At 56.2% G+C, this 21736-nt stretch overlaps 2 protein-coding genes across 8 annotated transcripts; one reads left to right on the top strand and one right to left on the bottom strand.

The window, feature by feature from the left end:
* Positions 1-1228: 1228 nt before the first annotated feature.
* Positions 1229-14097, bottom strand: LOC120405168 (cytochrome b ascorbate-dependent protein 3). 3 transcript variants are annotated; one of them, XM_039538496.1, is made up of 6 exons: positions 13850-14097; positions 5403-5609; positions 5102-5310; positions 4823-4977; positions 4028-4178; positions 1229-3472 (listed from the first exon to the last, which is right to left on the bottom strand). In XM_039538496.1, exons 1-6 carry the CDS (start codon positions 14085-14087, stop codon positions 3458-3460), a joined length of 975 nt encoding a protein of 324 aa, XP_039394430.1. In that variant the 5' UTR covers positions 14088-14097; the 3' UTR covers positions 1229-3457. The 3 variants fall into 3 exon arrangements, with proteins under 3 accessions (XP_039394430.1, XP_039394432.1, XP_039394431.1); XM_039538498.1 differs by lacking the exon at positions 13850-14097 and adding an exon at positions 7228-7409; XM_039538497.1 differs by lacking the exon at positions 13850-14097 and adding an exon at positions 6814-6954.
* TMEM138 (transmembrane protein 138) lies at positions 13974-20895 on the top strand. 5 transcript variants are annotated; one of them, XM_039538503.1, is made up of 6 exons: positions 14000-14111; positions 14612-14632; positions 15424-15688; positions 16376-16547; positions 19765-19840; positions 20152-20895. In XM_039538503.1, exons 3-6 carry the CDS (start codon positions 15561-15563, stop codon positions 20262-20264), a joined length of 489 nt encoding a protein of 162 aa, XP_039394437.1. In that variant the 5' UTR covers positions 14000-14111; positions 14612-14632; positions 15424-15560; the 3' UTR covers positions 20265-20895. The 5 variants fall into 5 exon arrangements, with proteins under 5 accessions (XP_039394434.1, XP_039394437.1, XP_039394433.1 ...); XM_039538499.1 differs by having other exon boundaries at positions 14002-14111; positions 14612-14752; XM_039538501.1 differs by having other exon boundaries at positions 14002-14111; positions 14612-14756.
* Positions 20896-21736: the final 841 nt, after the last annotated feature.

The raw sequence follows: 21736 nt of genomic DNA, 5'->3' as shown, positions 1-21736 counted from the left end.
GGTGGGGAGATTCCTTTTCCTGGAGCGGCACAGAAGGGAGACTGTGGCACTAGCTTTTACCTGGCAGAAGCAGCTCTTCCAGCTGCTGGCACAATTCATAGCTCCAGCTAAGCCATGACATGGCAGCATTGCTGGGGGTGGGAGGAGCTGAGACATGAGCCCAGATAATTGGCACAGGGGAAAGTGAGCAACCACTGTGCTAGAATTAGAGTAAGGAGGAAATCCAGCTCTGGGCAGGGCTGCAATATGCCCCCCACCCCCCTCCTGGAGCAGGGTTTGCAGATGAGCATAGGGCATGTGAGGCAGAGGGCTAATTCATCAAGCCAACAGATCAGTGCACCCTGCCGGCACCAGCCAGTTCATGGAGTTGAATGGCTAAAAGGAGTATCTTCACCCCAGCAGCCTGCACCACTAGGCTTTTAGTCCTGCCTTGCTCTGCGGAGCTGGATCGATAAGGGTGGCCTTGCTCCCAGACTGCTAGAGCTGAAAGGCCAACCTCCCTATTGCCTTTGCTCAGCTCCAGCTGGTTATTCCCAGCACTAAGCCTATTCAGCAACAGCTGGGTTTTAGGAGGCTCAGTTTTCACCTCTCCCCTGATTTCCTCCCCCAAGACAACACCTCCTTGACTCCAATTCCAAAAGGGTACTATTTATTAAACAAAGGCCCCAGCGTTTCAGAATAGCCTATTCGGGTGTACGGTTTCCCAGCAAGATATCAGAAGTACCCCAGATATTGACATGGCTAATGCTAGAGATAGGAGACAAAGCCCTGGGGAAGCCACACACTTCAGCCAAGCTTATGAGAGAGAGAGAGAGACACACACACACAGCAGGCTGGAAATACACTTCCCAGCTTGGAGCTTTAAGTCATGAACTCTTAGCAAGGACCCAGCAGCCAGCTTCTCTCCCTGGAGTTAGGTAGATGTCCACGGTGACGCTCCACCCCATGAGCTGTCTTTGCAACAATCACTAATTCATTCCCGTAAACCCCAGAACTCAATGGGATGGTGCTGGATTGCACTCTTCCTCTCCTCGGTATAGGGGCAGTTACTCCAATTGCTCCCATTGTCCTTTTTTTCCCCCTTCAGGCTAGGGTCCACCTGATTTTTCAGAAAGAAGCAAAGAGTCTTGTGGCACCTTACAGACTAACAGACTTTTGGAGTATGAGCTTTCGTGGGTGAATACCAACTTCGTCGGATGCATCTGACGAAGTGGGTATTCACCCACGAAAGCTCATGCTCCAAAAGTCTGTTAGTCTATAAGGTGCCACAAGACTCTTTGCTTCTTTTACAGATCCAGACTAACACGGTTACCCCTCTGATACCTGATTTTTCAAGGTTGTCTACAGAGCTGGTTGGACATTTTCCACAAGCAGTTTTCCATCAGAAATCGCTGATTGACACAGTCAGTGCATTTTGGGGAATGCCTGGAGTTAGCTGAATGTTTGGGGAAAATCATCCCTGTCAAATGTTTCACTATTCTAGGTAACAAGTCAAACTGAAATCCTCACTGTGCTTTGTGTCACACACAGTCCTGCCACTGATTTAGCATCCCAGATCAGGACAAAGCCAGAGATTTGGAAGTCAGAGAATTTCCCAGGGGACAAAAAACTCAAAATTCCAACCAGCTGTAGCTGCATTCCACCTCTCCAGTAACATGTACTGAGCCTCTGTGTGGATGCTATCAAACCCCCTGGGGCTGGGCAGCTTCTCACATACTATACAACAAATACATTTAATTGCCTCTCTCTGGAAACACTCCTAATGAGGCCTCCAGTGTCTTCCTACGATCTCAGCTTGAGCCAAGTGGGCTCACTCCCAACCTACCGCAATAGCACACAACTCCAAGGAGCAGAACTCACAGCCATAGAGGATAGGACGGGCCACCCGTCCTACTCCCCTGCAATCAGTGATGGGGAAATATTCCCCCTTGAGTCAACCATACTTCCTATCTGCCCTTCTCTGGGGCACTGAACCCTTCCCATCATGTCCCCATCTGTTGCATCATGTGGGGATGGGAGGAATTAATACCTGGCGAACAATTTAGCCCATATCCTGTACATGAATCCTTAAAACAGAGTGAAGTATCTGCTTCATGGGGACCCCACACCACCCCTGGCAGATCCAGTGCCCAGAATGGACAGGATCTTGTCTCAAACTTCTGAGCAGCTCATGGCAGATGCCACCAAAGCACATGTAAGCGTTGAGTCCATTTTCATTAGTGGTGGCTGGGTCAGGCAACAGCAGCAAGTGTCTGTTGTACAGCCCCCAAATTACATCATGCCCATGGTAGTGCATAAGCACTGGGAGGAGATATAGCTCACGGTGCCTGCCTGCGCTGAGCCGGGACCTGGGAGAGGCCAGCCATGAAGACTGAATTGGCCAGGCACTAGAGAGCCTCCAGGCCCAAGCACTTGGAAATTCTTGATGGGGTGGCTTTCAGCAGTCAGTGCAGCTGAGGCCAGAGCCAGACACCCCACATGAGGTAGGAAAGGCAGACCTGCGGCTGGTGTAGGACTGCAGGGTGGGGCTGTGATACAGCCCCAGAGTTGGCAATACAGCCTAGATCCAAACAGAGAGCTGCAGGTGAGTGGATTCTGAGCCTGAGCTGTTCTACTAGTCAGAGAAGCTCAGTACAGAGAGTTTATCTGTGGATCCTGGGCAGAGGAGTGAACAGCATGGCCCTGGACAGCTCCTCCCACCTTAGCATCCCCAGGGCAGTCGGGGGCACTGCAGCAGGACTCCCTGGCCCACCTGCACATCACAGCGAAGCATGGACAACAGCTTCCTGCTCTGCAGCCCTCTCCTGGCAGGAGGAAATGTAACTGCTTCCTCCACTCAAAGAGCTGGGACAAGGGAGAGGGAGTATGACCGGAGCTGGAAGCAAACCCCATGGAGAGCAAATGCTCTGAGCCCTAGCAGAGTCTCCCAGGGTTGCAGGGGACAGCGCCAGAGAGCAGAAGCAGGTGGCAGATCTAGGCAGGCAGTGGGAAAGGGAAGCTGGCTGGAGCTTGGCACTTTGATGCCCCGGGCACATGCACGCTGCTACAGCTGAGTGGCCAGCACAGGCTCTGGCCCCCACCTCCAGCAGAGCCAACGCCAGGGCAAGCGCCCCAAAGCAGGCTTTTATTTTAGTTCGGGCCACTTGATCTAGGCCGTAGCATCAGCCAGGGCCCCTAAGGCACAGCAGCACAATGGCAAGAGGGGCCAAGGCTGCCTGGTGAATCCCAGAAAGCAGCAGCATGTGCAGGAACCCACAGCAGAAGGCAGGGGAGTGGCAAGAGCCAGGGATCCGGGAGAGCAGCCGGGTGGTGAGGGAGCACGGAGAGCACCTCCACCCCTTGGCTCCGTGCTGGCCAGACTCCAGAGACGGCTCAGCGCCAACAGCAGGAGCACCGAGCTGCCCTTCTCACCAGAGAGTCTGGGCAGCGGCTCATCCAGGCGGCTGCTTCACTTGTCCTAATGGAGCAGGGGCTGCGGAGAGAGAAGTCATGAGCAAGGCACCCCCCTCGCCCAGCACTAAGTCAGCTTCCAGCACCACAGCCACCCCCATCTTGCTGCTCCAGAACCACCCTGGCCTTTGGTGCCACCATCCTGTACTGGACATTCCTGTCTGATTGCTGCCCCACTGGCTGAGCCACTGGTTTCCAGGTTCCTCACGTTAGCAGGTGTCTTCCCAGGCAGATCAGCAGCGAGTTGACTTGTTATTTCTTGCCCGTGTTTCCAATCTCATCTCCCACCTTTCCCCTACCAGCCCTCCCCCCAAACCAAACCCCTCAGCCCCACCCCCGCCACACATTACCTCCATATTGGTGCACATAAAGTTAATTCTGCACGTGGATGTAAAATATTAGAGGGAACATTGCACCCGCTCTTCCCCTCCCCATCCGCCCTAAACCTGGCCTCACTGCAACACTCCACATACCCAACTCCTCCCCGATCCCCAACCCCACGGCATCCCCTCCTGCCCATGCTGCTACTCCTCCACAGTGCCCATGGCCTGGGCCACCAGCAACGCTGACTCGGTACCTGTTGGGCTTCCAGTGACTCTGGGCGCTTCCAGGCCGGCATGGCGAGAGCCCACAGCACCAGCAACCCAAAGGCCAAGATCAGCATCCCCAGAGAATTGGCGAACCAGGCCTCAGGGGGGAGTTTGGCGTAGGGAACCGTCTTGTTCGTCCTGAGAGAGAAGAGATGGAGCCACCGCCATCATTCGGAGCCAGCACCAGTGCAAGCACCTTTGCCCCTTACAATCCCAGCTCCCTCTGGAGAGCCCCTGGAGGGGGAAACCCTGCCAGCACCCCCACAGATGGGTGAGGAGGGGCCTCTCCCACTTCCTGGAACATCCATTGGGCCCTGTGAGATCCAGCCATGCCTCAACCCATTTCCAGGGCAGGAGGTTCTAGCCCTTCCCTGGGCACCTTGCCCAGTCATCTTCACCACCCACTCCTGCCCGTAAGAGCAGCTCCCCAGCCTCTTGAACAGCTACCTAGAGCTGGGGATGCTTCCCAAGTCTCCCCTTAGTCATCCTCTCTGCACCGAGCCTGCCCAGCCCTTAGATCTTCCCTTCTGGGGCTGTCACCATTCAGCCACTTGCTGGCATCTCTCAGTCACATAGTGTGTACGTGCGGTGGGGGGAGGTGACCCTACCCATGCTTGGGGTGACTAACATAAGCCAAGATTGGAAGACGGGGGTGGGTCACTGTGCTGTTCTGTGCACTCCCCTGAAGCTCTGGTATAGGCCACTGTCAGAGACAAGGAGTGGTGGGGGAAGCCCTAGGCTGAATGGAGACCCACACACCCCACACCAGCTCTGGCACTTACAGGCTGAAGAAGAGCTTCTCGTTAATGCCGGAGATGGATGCTGCCATGGCCAGCGCGAGGATGGTGGAGCCGAAGAAGACATGAATGGGCTTGTAGATAATTCGCAGCCAGGCAGGGGACCAGGGTAACAGGAAAGTAGCGAATCCCATGAGCCACTAGGATGGGGGAACAGAGAAGAGTTTGGGGCACAGAGTGGATCATGCCATGGCACAGGCAGCCAACAGCAAGAGGGGGAGCCAGGGCAGAGCTGGGTATCAGAGGAGGAGGCTGAGCACCCACCTGGCAAGAGAAGAGCAGCACAGCTGCCAGCCCCAACCAGCTGTGCAGCGAGTACATGTTGGGGATGTTCTGGGCATTGTGGAACCCGAAGACTGCGACGAGACCCAGCACGACCAGGACAAAGGCTGCCAGGGTCAGCGCCGCATGCAGCAGCTTCCACGGGAGCTTGGGGCCCACCCAGGAGCTGGGCACCCGGTACACCAGCACCGCTGCAGGGGAGAGAGAGGCCGGCACACTCAGAGAAACCCTTGTATCCATGTCCCAGCCCCCGACGCGCCACCCAGGGACAACACCCACTTACCTCCCCCATACAGCACCAGCATGCCCGTCACCATGAAGACCGGGTGCCAGTTAAACATCTTGGCGGAGCCATCCCAGGCAAAGCCTCCACGCCAGTGCTGGGACCAGAACCCTGTGAACACCACACACAGGAACCCCAGGGTGCCCAGCAGCGCCAAGAAGGGCAAGAACTGAAAGGTGGGCATCACTCCAGCAGCAGGGACTGCACCTGAGGGGGAAATACCACACCAGCTGATTGTACTGCCCAGCCTGTGCCTTGCTGCACTCTGAGCAAATCACTGCCCCTCATGCCAGACCCTGCACAGCCCACTAGGCCCTGCTGCCTCTCACCCACCCTCCGTCCCTCCCTCCCTGCCCTGCCAACCCTCACCTGCCCTCCCTCCCTCTCCTCCGCTATGCTCCATTCACCGCTCACCCACTTGCCCATCCCTCCCCCTACTGGGCTCTGTCCACCCTCACCCGCCCACTCAGCCTCCCTCCTCTCCAGCCGCCTCTCACCCACCTGGCCTCCCCTCTCTCTGCCGGGCTCCAGCCGCCCCTCACCCGCCTGCCCTCCCCTCCCCTCCCCTCCCTCTGCCGGGCTCCAGCCGCCCCTCACCCGCCTGGCCTCCCTTCTGCCCGGCTCCAGCCGCCCCTCACCCGCCTGGCCTCCCTTCCCCTCCCCTCCCTCTGCCGGGCTCCAGCCGCCCCTCACCCGCCTGGCCTCCCCTCCCTCTGCCGGGCTCCAGCCGCCCCTCACCCGCCTGGCCTCCCCTCCCTCTGCCGGGCTCCAGCCGCCCCTCACCCGCCTGGCCTCTCCCCTCCAGCTGCCCCTCACCCGCCTGGCCTCTCCTCCCCTCCCTCTGCCAGGCTCCAGCCGCCCCTCACCCGCCTGGCCTCCCCTCCCTCTGCCGGGCTCCAGCCGCCCCTCACCCGCCTGGCCTCCCCTCCCTCTGCCGGGCTCCAGCCGCCCCTCACCCACCTGGCCTCCCCACCCACTGCCCGGCTCCAGCCACCCCTCACCCGCCTGGCCTCCCCTCCCTCTGCCGGGCTCCAGCTGCTCCTCACCCGCCTGGCCTCCCTCTGCCGGACCCCAGCTGCTCCTCACCCGCCTGGCCTCCCTCTGCCAGACCCCAGCTGCTCCTCACCCGCCTGGCCTCCCTCTGCCGGGCTCCAACTGCCCCTCACCCGCCTGGCCTCCCTCTGCTGGGCTCCAGCTGCCCCTCTTCCTTCCCTCTCTTCCACCAGTCTCCGTCCACTCCTCACCCGCCCTCCACCCAGCTCCGGACACCCCTCACCCTGCCTCTCCACTGGGCTCCACCACCCACCTTCCCTCTTTCCTTCTCCAGCAGCCCCTTGCCCGCCAGCCCTCCCTCCCGCCCACCCACCCACCGCCACCTGGCTCCAGCCACTCCTCATCCGCCCTCCCTCACCTCCACCAGCCTCTGCCAACTGCTGTCAGCCAGTGCCCTCCTGTCTCAGAAGGCTGGTTATAGAACTAGGAGCAGGCGGAGCCCCAGACTTAATCAGACCGGATCAACAGCTGCTTTAAGTGCAGCCTTAAGTAACAAGCTGCAGGTGGGCGGGGAGGATCAGCCAACTGCCCTGAGCCCAACCAGAACGGATCCTGCCTGTTGGGAGCCAGCAGAAAAGTCCCCAGAGACAGAGATGATCTTAGATAATCAAACCCCTGCAGCCAGAGCTCAGAGGGCAAGAGAGGCCTCTGCCCACCCTGCAGCCTTTACTCTCCTTCCCCTGGAGGACAGCAGGGATCCCAGGTTCCCAAGTAGAGAAGAGCCCCGTTCTCCCCCCTCCTCCCCAAGGAGTCCCTGCCCTGCAGCACTCACACTCTGAAGATCTGTGCTGAGCCAATCAACCCCAACAGCCAGGAGCTGGGCTTTGGGGATGCTGTGCCCACGCGCCAGGCACCAGCATGACACGGACCCAGCCCCCGCAGCACCGAAGGCTCTCCCACCAGCTGCCATGAGTATCCACAACGGGCTGGCCAGATCACCATCTGGGACCCAGCTAGCACCAGAAGCACAAGCAGTGCCCAGCAGCCTTCCCAGGTGGAAAACACAACCTGATCAGCCACAGAGAGGGAGCTACCTCCAGCCCAGGGGTTTCAGATCCTCCAAAACACCACCCACTCCCCCAGCGCCCAGAGAGAAAGGAAGGGCCCTCGTCACAGTCACCGAGCCTCCTGCCTGCCACCCTGGCGGCTGCACCTGTGCTTGGCACTTCCTGTGGGGAGGCAGCGGGTCATGAGACCCTCCCAACTTCTGCTTTCAGATCAGCACAGCACAGCCGCTGGAAGGGGGAGGAGCACAGAGCTAAAGGCACCTGAGACCAACAGTAGAGAGCTCAGGGGAGGGACAGCATACATGGGAGTGGGGCTGATCCCCCTGCCTCACTCACTCAATGCTCAATCCTGCCCCACAGCACCCCTTGCTATTCCCATCCCTCCCCAGCCCTGCACCCCATTTCTGACAGAACCCCACTATGCTGTTCCTGTATACCCCTCCCCCACCGGAGAGTGAGTCTTTAAAACCAGAAGGGATTATCAGATCATCTAGTCCAGTGGTTCTTTTGTACTGGTGACCCCTTTCACATAGCAAGCCTTTGAGTGTGACTCCCCCCTTATACATTAAAAACACTTAAATATATTTAACACCATTATAAATGCAGGAGGCAAAGCCGGGTTTGGGGTGGAGGCTGAGAGCTCACAACCCCCCATGTAATAACCTTGTGACTCCCTGAGGGGTCACGACCCCCAGTTTGAGAACCCCTGATCTAGTCTGATCTCCTATGGAACACTGGGTGACAGTTCTTGGGGCACCCAGGACTGAGTCACCTCCAGCTGTCAGCCAGAGGGAGCCTTGCTTGTGCTTAACTGGGTGATAGCTCCCTGACACTGCCAGCCTGTTAGCCACCAAAACCATCTCCACTGGGCTAGGCCAGTCCTCACTTTGTCTTTCCGGTTAACAATCGGTGCATCCCATTTCCCGGGACCCTTCAAAGCTTCCCCTGTGAGATCCAGCCTCTTCTCCACTGAACACCCACAGTAATACCAGCTCTGCTGTCCCCATGGGAACAGTGCATACACCAGCTCTGGATCAGCTCCTGATCTAATACCAAAACACTGAGATATATTTATAGTGGAAATAAGGATAAACTACTCAAGATTCAAGAGACTGTGATGAAGGATGATGGAAACAAAAGGGTTAATATAAAATAAAATCATAACACGATTCCTAGAGACTAAACTGAGCAGGCTAACCTTCCATCTAAAGATGTTTTATCTCACCCAAACATCCTTCGCGGCATTTCAGGCAAGGCTGTGATCCCATTTTTGTGAAAGTAACCGCACTGCCCAATTACTTCCTAGGTGCAGGACAAAGGGGTATCTTCCTTGCCTTCCCCAGAGTTCACTGTTTGTACCCCGAGTCAGCATAACCCCTGGGGCTTATTGTCCTGTTTTGCTATCCTGTTGTTGTCATATCCAGGGGTGGCTCTAGAAAATAGGCTGCCCCAGGCAGCGCGGTGTGCTGCGCCGCCCTTCCTCGGTCCCGCGGCGGGTCCCCTCTTCCCGCGGCTCCGGTTGAGCTCCCGCAGCAGGTCCACCGGAGCCCCGGGACGAGCGGACCTGCCGCAGGCATGACTGCGGGAGCTCCACCGGAGCCGCGGGAACAGCGGACCTCCCGCGGGCATGGCTGCGGACGGTTCGCGGGTCCGGCGGCTCCGGTTGAGCTGCCGCAGTCATGCCTGCGGGAGGTCCAGCCGAGCCGCGGGACGAGCGCCCCCTCCGCAGTCATGCCTGCGGCAGGTCCGGTCGTCCGCGGCTCCAGTGGACCTCCCGCAGGCATAACTGCGGCAGGTCCACCGGCCCAGCCTGCCGCCCCCTAGATTTGGCCGCCCCAGGCAACAGCTTGGTTTGCTGGTGCCTAGAGCCGCCCCTGGTCATATCCCCCTGTTGACTCTATGATTGTGGTTTTCCACTGTGTCAGCTTACACTGTTTGATTTAGATGTCGGAAGACATGTGACTAGCCATGCCTGTATCCAACAGAAAACCCAGACCTGAAGAAGAGCTCAGTGTAGCTCGAAAGCTTGTCTCTTTCGCCAGCAGAAATTAATCTAATAAACGGGTGAAAGTGAGCTGGGACGGCGTACTGGTAAAAAGTGGCCACTGGTACCGACCTGTAGCAGCTGACATTAAAGTGCTGCCGCGGCAACACTTTAAGCTGGGCCCTTTGCCACGGCAGCACTTTAATGTCATTGCCCCTTTTGCCCCACCGGGGCTGCCACCGGGGGAGGGGGGGGCAAAAGGAGCAGCTACCCTGGGACCAGCAATTTAAAAGGGCTCGGGGCTCCAGCCGCTGCTGCCGCTACCCACAGCAGCAGCGACCAGAGCCCTGGCCCTTTAAATTGCTGTTGGAGCGCTGGGTGGCATGGGCCAGGCAGCACGGATGGGCTGGCTGGGGGACACTGAACCCTAGCCCCACCCATTCTGCCCCCATACTGGTAAGTGTTGAGTGTTACTTTCATCCCTGCTAATAAGAGATATTACCTTGCCCACCTAAACACACCACAATCAGGATATTCTTGTAACCCTGTGTCAAGTGGTGCTGAAGGGTTCTTAAGGTCACACGTAGGCCATTATATTTCACCCTGGTACCCCTGTGTGGAACCAAGTAACTTGTAACACTGCCCTACAGCACTCCCAGTCCGGCCTTGTGCTGAGCTGACACCATCAGGAGAGATGTCTCTCTGCGATGGGACAGACTCTCCACACAAGGTTACGCCAGCCCTGTGACTAAGTGCACACTAGCAAGTTCTCAGGAACTGGAGGGTGGCATCTCATTTGCTTAGAGATCTGCATCCTCCACCAAAAATACACCCAGCCACCTCAAGGGAGGAAAAGAGCTGCTCGTGGGTGAGATTACCAGCAGTGAACACTTCAGCCTCCCAATGATCTCTGGAAATGGGTGGCTGCAAAATCCAATAGGCCCTGGGCCTCACTTTGTGTAGTCCAGTCTAGTGACATTCCTCTCACATGTCTGTAGATGCAGGGACCTTCAGTCCCATCCACTGTGCTTTATGCAGATGAGCACACATGGACTAACCAGGTGGTGATACAGGGTTTAATGTCTGCAGCCACAGGAATCCTGCCTGCTGGATGGTCAGCAGTTCAAATGCCTGGAGGTCAGGAAAGGGATCTAGGAGTTGAAAGCTCTTTAGGACAAGTTTTACGCCCTTTTACTTGCATCCAGTGCTCAGCACAATAGGACACCGGATTCTGATTGGAGCTTCAGCATGTATGTGAAGAGCACCATTTCCTAGTCAGGATCTCAGTGTGTTTGTGCACTGAGAGAGAGGTTAGATGAGACTGCTAAGCAATTGGACAAAACAGCAAGTACCTCTCAGCAGGGACTAATCGGTTTTAGTCAGCGTCATGCACAGCTGTAGCATTCGTGATCATTTGCACCAACGGCACTGCCCCGACTCACTCTGTAGCCCCTCAGCCTCATCTTCCCCACCAGAAAAATGGGGATCGTGATGCTTGCCTGTTGCCCAGGGAGGGCTGGGACACATAAAGCCCTTTGAGAGAGCTGGAGGGAAGATACTGTACAAACATATTGTCTGTTACACCCAGGCAGCAAGACAGTGCTGGGAACAGCACCCAGGAGCTGGCCCCTGCTAAACCCACAAAGCCTGAGGGAGGATCAGCAGGACTCCTGCTGCCCCCCCACCCCCACCCCCACCCAAATGGAGCAATTCCAACCCAAACCCTTCATGAGAGGATGTGCCAGAGATGCTGGGAGGATTTCAAAGGGACAGAAAGCCCAGTCCCATGTCCAGTCTCACACAATAGCACCAACTCTAAGCATCCAAAAGTTACAGGTCCAATCCTGAAAAATCATGACACTGGCTTAGAAAAATCATGACACTGGCTTAAAAAAATACATTTGGGGAGAACAAGCTGGTGGGAGAAATCTGAAGTGCAAGAGAAACAAAAAAGAATGAATGACTCAAAAAAGCTTGAGGGAGCAGGTCACGATAATGAGACCATCAAAAAATGCACACAAACAGGCCAAAGAAGGCTACAAAGGCAGTTGCCAAGGCAAGAATGGAGGCTAAAGAGGAATTAAACAGAAAGCTGCAGGAAGCTGATCGCAGGAAATCGGTTTTTGGGTTGGCAAAAAAAAGAGGAACACTAAAGCACAAGAAATGAAGAAATCTTCCTATGTGAAGGATAGGTACTGTGTGGTGACTAACCCCAAACAGGTGGTAGGAGCTATGGAAAAAATATTTCTAAAGGCTGTTAAATGAGAAGAGAGTTGCAAGTGCGAGCACTGCTGATAATTTTGGGGAAGCCTCCAAAAGTATAGAAGAGACAGAAGGAGCAATGAATATGATGAAGAATGGTAAAGCATTTGGAGAAGATGAGATAAGTGTTGGTATGATCAAGGTAGTTGGAGATACTGGAGTAAAGTGGCATCACAGATTACTCAGAGTTTGCTGGGATCAAGCTAGGATACCAGATGACTGGAGAATAGGGTTGATTGTGCCTCTCTGGAAGGGTAAAGGTGATGCAAATGTTTGATCTGAACAGCTATCACAGCACCACCTTGTTAAGTCAGCCTCAAAGTCCTGGAGAGAATTTTGAAGGCAAGGATGATGTGCAAGGTGGAGGAGAATATAGGAGAGGAGCAACATGGCTTTAGGAAGGGAAGGAGCCAATAGACACATTTGCAATGAGACAAAAGTTTAGAAGAATAATAAGTGGAGGGCATAACTGCTATGTAGCATTTATTGATCTTGAGAAAGCGTATGACTTGGTTCCATGGAAGCTGGTGTTTGCAGTACTGAGATAGATGGGCAGGGGTGTTTGAGAAGTGGAGATGATAGACAAGTTGTATCAAGGGTCAACAGCTAAGGTGAAAACAATACACACTATTTCAGAATTTGGAGATAACAATCAGAGTAAGACAAGGTGGTATGCTGAGTCCACTTCTCTTCATCCTAGTTATGGAGTTAATTAGTATGAGAACCAAGTCTGTGGAGACACAGAGAAAGCTAACGTATGCTGGTGACTTGGCCCTTTTGGTTGACAGCAAAGAGGAATTAGTAAATATCCTAATTTACTAATTAGGGCCTCTGTGTTTGAAGGTAAACATGAAGATAACTGAAGTTGTGCAAGTAGGCAAGGCTGAAGAAGAGCTGTTGATAAAAGTGTCAGGAGAGACGCTGAATCAGAAGAATCTGTGTACTTGGGAAATATACTTAGTACCACTGGAGAGAGACATGGGGAGGGGGAGGGGAGGGAAAGAACCCAATGTGCATGGACGGCAGTGAAAAAAGTGGCAGTATTACTGCGGGAGTGGCAATTAACTAACAAGCTGAAAGGAAGTGTTATGTTGCCTGCATTTGTCCCTGCGTGCTCTACAGTTTGGAAACAGTGGGTCTTATGGAGATGGAAGAGAAAACAAAAGATATAGGTAGCAGAAAATACTATACTGAGGAGAATAGCAGGCAAGTGGAGGTAGACAGAGCACACAGGGAGGAAGATAGGGGGAAGCTGAACTTCGGACTCTCAATGATAGATAGGCAGGTGACACGGGCTGGGCGCCTGATAAGAATGGGAGAGCAACCAGCGAAGAAAGCACAGGAGGAAGAGGACAGCAAGAAAGGGCACGGAAGACCAATGATACAACGGAGTCAGTCAAGAGAAGTCTGAAAAAAGGGCTGGAACTTTGAGTCCTAGACCTGCGAACCCAAGTTATGACCCAAAGGAGTGGCAAAGAATCATGGGCACCTCTGGGTCTGTGTAAATGGAAAAGAGGTCAAGAAATGAAATGAATGAATGTGAGGCTCACTGTATTTGCCTCATGTTATATGAGTCTCCGGGTGCACGCACGGTCATGATTTCCAGATTTTCTCTGCAACCATGACGGCTAGAAACTTACTTAACTCAGAAGGGCTGATTCTTGTGCAATCTCCAGCAGCTGAGGCCTTACGAGCGAACACTAAGAATCATGAGACTCACAGTAAAGCGGTGAGCTGGCACCATTTAACAGGGCAGGATTCAGGGCAAAGCATTGGTGATGCGGAGGTGCCTATCCCCCAGCCTCTAACTGGCCCCTTGTGAGTGACCCAGGAGCCGCACAGTCCCCTGGGGGCAGGCCTGGGGCCAACACACTGTGAAAACTGGGCCTTGGGGCGCCAGTGAGGGGGGGCTCCCTGCAGCCAGCCCAGCCCCACGTGCCTCCGCCTCATGGGTCAAAGCCAGGCCCGGCTGGGGAACTGGGGCCCTATGCCAAGGGCGTGCTGCTGGGGCCATGACGCTGGGGAGGGGTCACCTGCTCCCCCCCTCCCCCATTGCCCCTTGGACTGGTCCCCCGTCCCACTCGCGGTGCACGCTGGGAGCGGTAGTTCCAAGGGTCCGTGGAGCCGCGCGCCCGACTCACCTCCCCCCTTACAGCCACGCCCCACGCCAGGCACTTCCGCGTCGCGTCGCGCCCTCCCCTGCAGCACTATGGGAAATGGAGTCTTCGCCGTCCAGCAGCCTGCGCAGGTCATAGAGACGGGGAGAAGAGAACTCAGCGCCGCTCTATGATCCAAGGCATCCGGCGGTGCCCCGGCCTCTGTCTGAGCGCTTCCGGTTCCGCCGGCCGGACCGGTCGCCCATGGCTGTGCGGTCTCCATGGGGATGGAAGATGGCGGCCCGAGGTGCGTGCGAGGCCCGGCCCGGGCCGGCTCGGGGAAGGCAGCTGCGCCCGGGGGAACCGTAGGAGGCGCGATCGGGCCGCTGCGCCCCCGGTTATGCAACCAAGGCCCGGGGGGGGGTCCCTGGTGGGGGCCGGAGATCGGGGGGTTCCCTGGACGGAACCATTGGAGGGGGACCGAGGTGTGGAGGCGTCAGAAAGCTCCTGGGTCTCTGGGTCCCAAGTCCCCAGAGGCGCTGAATTAAGAGGGATGTCAGTTACGATGTCCCAGAATCGCCTTCCGCCCCTGTAAATGGTGGCAGGGATTTGCCCTGGCCTTCCTGCCCCCACCTATTGCGATCCCCTAGTACTGTTGCCCCTCCCACTGGGGGTGACGCAATTTGTTACCCCCACCCCCAGGCGGTGTACGGTCCACACACACACACACACACGTTGTAGCAATCAGAGATGGAGGGGGGGAGCGGCTGGCTCTGAATTGCATTTCCTCTTTTCTCCTATGGACAGACCCATATCCCCTCCCCACGGGTGAGTAAAACCTCATCCCTGGTGTGGCAACCTGCCCCAACTCTTATTCCTTGTCTCCTCCTCCCTGCCCGGGGTGATCCCGAGTCTCCAGGAAGGATCCCTCTGCTCCAGTCTCAGGCTGTGCGTGAGTTGCCCGAGACAAGATCACCCCATCGCTCGAAGCTCAACCCCATGTCACTTCACACCACTACCATTGTGGCTGTGCCCCTGCTGGCTCCCAACTCCAAATGTATTTATGATCCTCTTCCCTTATGGGCATTAGTAACCCCCCAAGATTCTGTCTCCTCTATTCTTCCTCCAGGGTCATGTTCCCCCCTCCGCCCCCATGCATTCTCTGCCAGTCTGTGGCCTGCCATAACCCTGAAGTAACCTGGGTCAGACAGAACAAGAGCTCTTGAGCCCTCTGACTATGACCCACAGGGTAGAGAGCACCCTAGGTTAGGGCATGGCTCTGCATGGAGCCCCTGAGATCCTCTCCCTGGTATGCCTGCAGCCCCTAGGTAGGAGAGGGTGTTCTGGGTGAAGGGAGTCCAGGGTTACTGCTATGACCCTTAAGGATGTTCTCTTGTAAACATCTTTGCTCTCTAGCTGGGAGCTTGGCTGCTGCGTAGCTGAAACTGAGAAGGTCCCGTGGATTTAGGTCCAGGTACTGTCTGGGGCATGTGAAGCAGCTTGGGGAGAACGCCTGGCCAAGCTGGGCTCTTGGTTGAGCTGCAGCTTCACCTCTAGGTCAGGTAGGCATTTGCCACAGGCCCTGCTGGAGATAAACCCCTTCTGACCTTCTCTTCCAGACTCCAGAGCTCAGCTGTAGGGAGCAGGGAGAGGCTGTGGTGCAGGAGGGGAGCCTAAGCCCCTCTGGCCCTGAGGATGAGCTGGCTCCGTTCTCTGGAATGCACATGCTGAGGGACTGCAGCCCTGGGAAAGGAAGATGCTCCGGACTAGTAACTACAGCCTGGTGCTCTCCCTGCAGTTCCTGCTGCTCGTCTATGACCTCTTCGTCAACTCCTTCTCGGAGCTTCTCCGCATGGCCCCTGTCATCCAGCTTGTGCTCTTCATGTGAGGCGGCAGGGGCTAGCGGTTGGAATTGGGAGAGCTGGAGTCATTTCTCAGTTGTGGGCGGGAGTGCGGGCTAGTGGTTAGAGCAGAGGGCTGGGAGTCTCTTCTGCTCACTGCCACTGTAACCAAGAAAATGGGGAGGAGGGGCACAAGGGGGATGAGAGGACACACTGAGGCAATGAAGTGGAGGGGGAGGACTTGGGGAAGGTTTTATCCTCCTTCCCCGCAGTGTGCAGCAGTACCTGCCTGCCTTCCTCTGAAGCATCAGTTACTAGCTGCTGTGGGGAGGGGGCGTAGCTGCAGGGACTGTCTGGTCTGCGGACAGTGGCTCCATTCCCAGAGCCAGCCCGTGTTCTTGGCACTAAGCCAAGTGTCTGTTACATAAAGATCTGGGGAGGAACATCTGTGTCTGCCCAGATCAATTATCAAAGCAGCGAATTACTGCACTAGGAGGGGCTACCTGGGCCGGAGGAACCACGCAGAGCTGCCTGCCTCTCCTCCCAGGGGCCTGGTGCACAGTGTTGTTCCAGCACAGGCTTTGTCTTTTGCTGTGTAGTCCAGGGCAGCTGGGACACCCCCTAGGACAGAGGGCAATGCTTGTGATGGCCACTGTGTCCAGCACACGGCCCCAGGGAGGGCTGTGGTCTCTGGAAGTGCTGTGTGCTCATGGTATCTGTCTCCCTGCAGCATCCAGGATATCGCCATCCTCTTCAACATCATCATCATCTTCCTCATGTTTTTCAACACCTTCGTCTTCCAGGCTGGCCTGGTCAACCTCCTCTTCCACAAGTTTAAAGGGACCATTGTCCTGTCGGCTGCTTACCTGGTTCTGAGCATTGCCTTCCACATCTGGGTCATGGTAAGGCAGGGCTGGGCTCGGGGGTTTCAGGGGGCATAGGAACAGCTGTACACATCTGTCTAGATGGGTAGCTCACCCTCTTCCAGAGCAGCTGGGAGCCTGGTGCATCTGATATGATACCCATTTCCGGCAGTTCCAGAACCACCCACTGGCCTGATGTCCTGCCCCAGCTGGACACTGGCCCATCTGCACTGCTAGCCTCCCTCTGGCATGAAGGTTTAGAGATGGCCAAAATTCCACATCGTGCACCAAGCCAGTCCTGCCACACTCTGTAAGCGGTGTGCTGTCTTGGCCTCCTGCTGGAGAGCAGCTGACTCCTGAGGGAGGAGGGCTGACTCCTGAGCCTGGAGAGGTCAGAGCTTCACTCAGGGCCCCTCTCCCCTTGCAGCTCCAGAGAGGGAGGATTGCTGCTCTGTGGAACGTTTCCGTCTCCCAAGGAGGCAGCAGTGCATCTCTGGAGAGCGTGGGGCACTCTAAGGAGAGGAGTGAGGTGCCAGGAGCTGCTGCTAAGCACCCTTGCACCTGGGCCCTCGCTGATTGGGGGTTCACCCCATGCTTCAAGCAGGGGATTGGGCCTGGAGTAGAAGCAGAGGAGGGACACAAGCCCCACTTCCTCTCCTCTCCCTTGGAGGGAGCTCAGCTGGGCTCCGTGCAGCCCTTCCCCAGACCCTTCCTCCCAGCTTGTGACAGGGAGCGTTGTTCCTCCCCAACACAGATCCTTTCTTTGGGGGCACATGTGCCTCCCCAGCCTCCCCCTCTCTTCTTGGAGATTGGCTGTGGGGCTGGGCACAAGCCCGCCCCATCTGCCAGATTTGGGGAGAGCTGCTCCTTCCACTAGGCAGCATAGTCAGCTACTGCTCTTCGGGGACCTGACCTGACTCGGGTCTGTGAGCAGCCCTCCCAGCCACTTCAAGCAGAGTCCCCACTGCCGAGAGCAGGAGCAGGGCCTCACACAGCAGCCTGTTGCATGGCCATTGGCAGGTGCTGGTATCCTAGGCCTTGTGCTCTCTTGATGCCATGGTGGGAAACGTGACCGGGGGAGGCAACTCCACAGTGAGAGTTTATTTGGACAGGGGATAGTTTGGGATTCAAAATACATTTGAATCCAACTCCTCCCTTGGTGGCTGGGGCCAGAGGATGGCGGAGGCATCGGTTCTGCCCTGAGGAGCTGTCCCGGGAGTGATCAGAATGCTCACAGTGGGGAAATCCGAGGTGTTCACTCCTAAAGGGGTGGTGGAGTGGCTGCACCGATCCATCTAGTGGGGCAGCCCACCCTCCCCCAGCACTGCTTGGGCCATTGGCCAGTCTGTTGATGTCCCATCACTTCCTCCCAAAAGGATTTTGCTCCATCTAAAAACCCAAATCACTGCTCAGCAGAAGTCAGGCCTCAGAGAACACCCTCCTGGCAGGGGACTGCTGAAGCTAGGGTGGAAAACTGACTTGTGTCCTCAACTGTGGTACCCATTAGAGGGTGGTACAGCAAGAGCCTTTCCCTTTGAAATCCCCCTCCTTCCCTTTTCAGCTCCCCCCTGAGCAGCAGCTCCTGGTCTCACCAGTTCTGATCAGGATCCAACAGATGATCCTGGGTTGGATCCTGTGTGGGAGCCCTAGGGAGTTGGGTTTACACAGATGCCTGGCCTGGTCAGTACTTGCCCTGGAAAGCTCCCAAGCCTGCTTTAGAGTCTTGCTGGAATGGCTTCCCCACCAGCAAGGCTAATCCTTGGGTGAGCAGTGCCAGTGTCTGCGCAGGGCATTACATGGGATAAATCCCCGCCAGGAGCCAGCGCTCAGGGGTGCAGCTGGTCGCAGCAGCCACAGGCTGCGAGTGTCCGTCCCAGTTTGGGTTGGAGCAGCTTGTGCCCTGCCCTCCTTGGAGGAGAACGGTAGGGAGGGTTGCTCTCCCCCCATCCTCAAGACACCCACCATCCCCTCCTCACCACTTCCGTTAACTCTTTCCTGCCCTGTCTCTTAGGCACTGCGCCCTCCCCCCTTTAATCTCACCTGCTGCTCAGAGTCTGTCTCTGCTACCTGCTGCGACATTGCCAGTCTCTTAAAGGGCTAGCTCCACAAATCCCATTTCTCTGCTGGGGCTGCTGCTGCTTGGCTCCGAGACGCCAGGGTGAGCACTGGGGTGACAGGCTGGCTGAGACTAGTACCTGGCCCAAAGCCACGGGATAATAAACCAGCCTCTTGTGTTGGATTCAACCGTTTGGTGCTGCAGAACATCAGTAATAAGAACCACTGACGCTTATAACCCGCTGGAACAGAGCATCATGGTGAGGCACTGCCAGCCAGATACCAGCTGCCTTTGCTGCCCTGAATGCCGTGGTCCCCCTCTGCCCTGCTCCAGTACCCCCCAGCCAGGGATTTCAGAACACCTGCCGTCCAGCCCCCCCCCCATGAAACAGGGAGCCACCAGCATCATCTCCCCTCCCTCCCTCCCGCCACTGCACAGAGGGTGACACTGAGGCACAGAGAGGGGCCAAGGGTCAAATCCTCAAAGGTATATACTTCTAAGGAGCTGGGCCTAGGTGACTTGCCCAAAGCCACCGAGGTAGTGAGCAGCTGAGCTGGGAACCCAACCCAGGTGTCCTGACTCCCAGCCCTGTGCTCAGACCGCCAGACCCCATCCCTCTGAAGTGCCAATACAAGTAACTGGGAGGGTGTCTGCCTAGCAGTTTCCCCTGGCTGGCGCTGCCCATGGGCCATAGCTGGGCAGCAGGATTTAAGAGGATTTTCTAGGATCTCTGTTGGGAAGCTCGACTGGGTCTTGGTGTTCTGTATAAATCCGATGATCTGATTAACCTTTGTGTGCTCCCTGAGCTGCTCCCTGCCACTCACACCCCCACTCATAGGGAGGAGGAGGGAGACCTCTAGATGGCTGGGCCCCAGGGACGGGCTCAGAGAGGGGGATGGTTCTTGTTGGGAAAGGGTTGCTTTGGAAAGCGGATCAGTACAGTGATGAGGCATTTCTCCCCCTGCTGAGGGGCTCAGCCACTAGGGGGAGTCCTCTAACCCTGGGGAGATAAGGAGCTGCTTCCTACTGGGGGTCTGGAGTAAGTGACATGGGGAGGTGACTGAATGGAGCAGCCCAGAGAAGAGAGGAGCAAGGAAGTGAGTAAAGGGACCCAGCGTGCTGAGCTCTGTGGTGGGCTGGACAGGTGCTCGCATGGCCGTTTCCTGCCTCTGATTTCCCTTGTGCCTCTCTCTCCTTCAGAACCTGCGCTGGAAAAACTCCACCCGCTTTGTGTGGACAGACGGGCTGCAGGCCCTCTTTGTGTTCCAGAGGCTGGGTAAGGGCCAAGCTCCATCATGGACCCCAACACACACACACAGACCACAGCCCCAGAGCAGGCAGTGGGCTGGTCCCATCTGCCTTCCCTGCAATCTCCCTAGGCTGGGCTTGAGTTTGTTAGGGAATGGCAGCTCTACGTTCCCATGAGCCATACCAACTCTTTCCCATGGGTGCTGGATCTCAGTGAGGCTCTGCCCGTCCTGGAGGTCCTCAGGGCACACTGGGGTGATCCAGCAGGTGGAGGATGGGGCGGGGGAGAGGACATTCCCAGCTGGCTGTGTTGTCTCACCTTCCTCTTGCTGTCCCCAGCGGCCGTGCTGTACTGCTACTTCTACAAGAGGACGGCCTTGCACCTGGGGGATCCCCGCTTTTACCAGGACTCCCTATGGCTGCGCAAGGAGTTTGCTCAGGTCCGCAGCTGATGGCTTCCTCCAGGACCCAGAGCCGTGGCTGGTCCGTGGCTGCTCCCAGCTGGCTGGCATGGAGCCCACCCCCGTTCCACCTGTGCTCTCTATTGGCTGTCTGAGAAGCCAGTGTCTCTCAAGCCTGGTCTCTCACTCCATCCCATGAACTAAACAGGCTGGAGAGGTCCCATCAAGAGCCGTGTCATCCTCACACCTGCTTCTTTGCTGGTTGCCTGCTCAGGCTCTCCATCATCCCTGGTACCTCATTCCACTCCCCTCTTGCAGATCAGCGAGCCGTTCCTGCCCCTTTCTCTCTGGACCCAGCTTCAGCCTCCCTGAGGAGTGATCCGAAGTGCCAAGCAGGTTTGGCTCAGGATTCCTGTCCTGTAACTGCAGCATGGCTCCTCTTCATCCAGAAAAATCCTTCCACCAGCCCTACGCACAGCTCACTTGCCGCCTGACCAATGTGGTCCTGTTGGTATTGGCTCCATTTGGCCTCCGCTTTGCATATCTGGTGGGATGAGGTGCCAGGACTCAGCCTGTCCTAGACATGCAGCGTTAGGCCTGTCCTGGTGGTAGACCCTCATTTTGTACCTGTGTATTTTTGTAAATTATGAGACAATAAATTGGCTTCATTTTCCAGAAACAACCTTGTGTGCGCGTGTTTTGGGTGCATCCTCCTTACCCCAGGCCCTGTTCTATCCTAGGGGTATGTGTCCCACTCCCTCCCAAAAACACTATTCTGTTCTAGCCCACGTTGCAGCTAATTCCACTACTGAGGGCAGGAATCCAATGGCCGGGACACACACTCTCACTCTTTTCTTTCTTTTTTTCCCTTAGGTGCTCCAGTGGTGCAATTGGTTAGCGCACAGTACTTATATGGCTGTCCTGAGAGGAGCTATGCTAAAGTTCTGTTCACGCCTCAACTGGATTTTTTTTTTTTTTTTTTTGGGAGGGAGGGGGATAGCTCAGTGGTTTGAGCATTGGCCTGCTAACCAATGTGAGTTCAATCCTTAAGGGAGTCATTTAGGGAACTGGGGTAAAAATCTGTCTGGGGATTGGTCCTGCTTTGAGCAGGGGGTTGGACTAGATGACCTCCTGAGGTCCCTTCAACCCTGATATTCTATGAATGCAGCTGCTGAGCTGCCTGTGGTGTTTAGTCATTCCCCAGTCATGGATCAGGGTCCTGCTGAGCTAGCCACTGCAGAAACACAAAACAAAGATGGCTGCCACCCTAAAGAGCTGACAATCTAAGCAGCAGGCAGGAGACAATAAGACAATACCGATCACCTTGACTGGCAGTGGTAGCAGTAGGGTCTGCATTCCTACCACAGAATACGCATTGCTGAATGGGCAATCGCTGAATTCCTCCATCAGCTTGTTGGAGGGCTAGGCAGGGTGCAGAGCCTTGGTAAAGGCCAGGGCAGAGGTGTGTATCGAGAATGGTGCTGTAACCTAGGGCAGGCAGACTTACATGTAGACCCACTTAA

Source organism: Mauremys reevesii, linkage group 4, assembly GCF_016161935.1.
Source record: "Mauremys reevesii isolate NIE-2019 linkage group 4, ASM1616193v1, whole genome shotgun sequence".
NCBI classification, from domain to species: domain Eukaryota; kingdom Metazoa; phylum Chordata; order Testudines; family Geoemydidae; genus Mauremys; species Mauremys reevesii.
This window is presented reverse-complemented; position numbering and strand designations above follow the sequence as displayed.

Bases quoted from the DNA above. Each gene is read 5' to 3' on its own strand.
- LOC120405168 (XM_039538496.1), bottom strand. From the start codon at position 14,087: ATGGAGACCGCACAGCCATGGGCGACCGGTCCGGCCGGCGGAACCGGA. The intron at 4,978-5,101 runs GTGGGTGCTCAG...CCCCCATCCTAG, and splicing joins TGCTGCTCTTCTCTTGCCAG to TGGCTCATGGGATTCGCTAC. The intron at 4,179-4,822 runs GTAAGTGCCAGA...CTTCTCTCTCAG, and splicing joins GAGAAGCTCTTCTTCAGCCT to GACGAACAAGACGGTTCCCT.
- TMEM138 (XM_039538500.1), top strand. From the start codon at position 15,561: ATGCTCCGGACTAGTAACTACAGCCTGGTGCTCTCCCTGCAGTTCCTG. The intron at 15,689-16,375 runs GTGAGGCGGCAG...GTCTCCCTGCAG, and splicing joins ATCCAGCTTGTGCTCTTCAT to CATCCAGGATATCGCCATCC. The intron at 16,548-19,764 runs GTAAGGCAGGGC...TCTCTCCTTCAG, and splicing joins CCTTCCACATCTGGGTCATG to AACCTGCGCTGGAAAAACTC.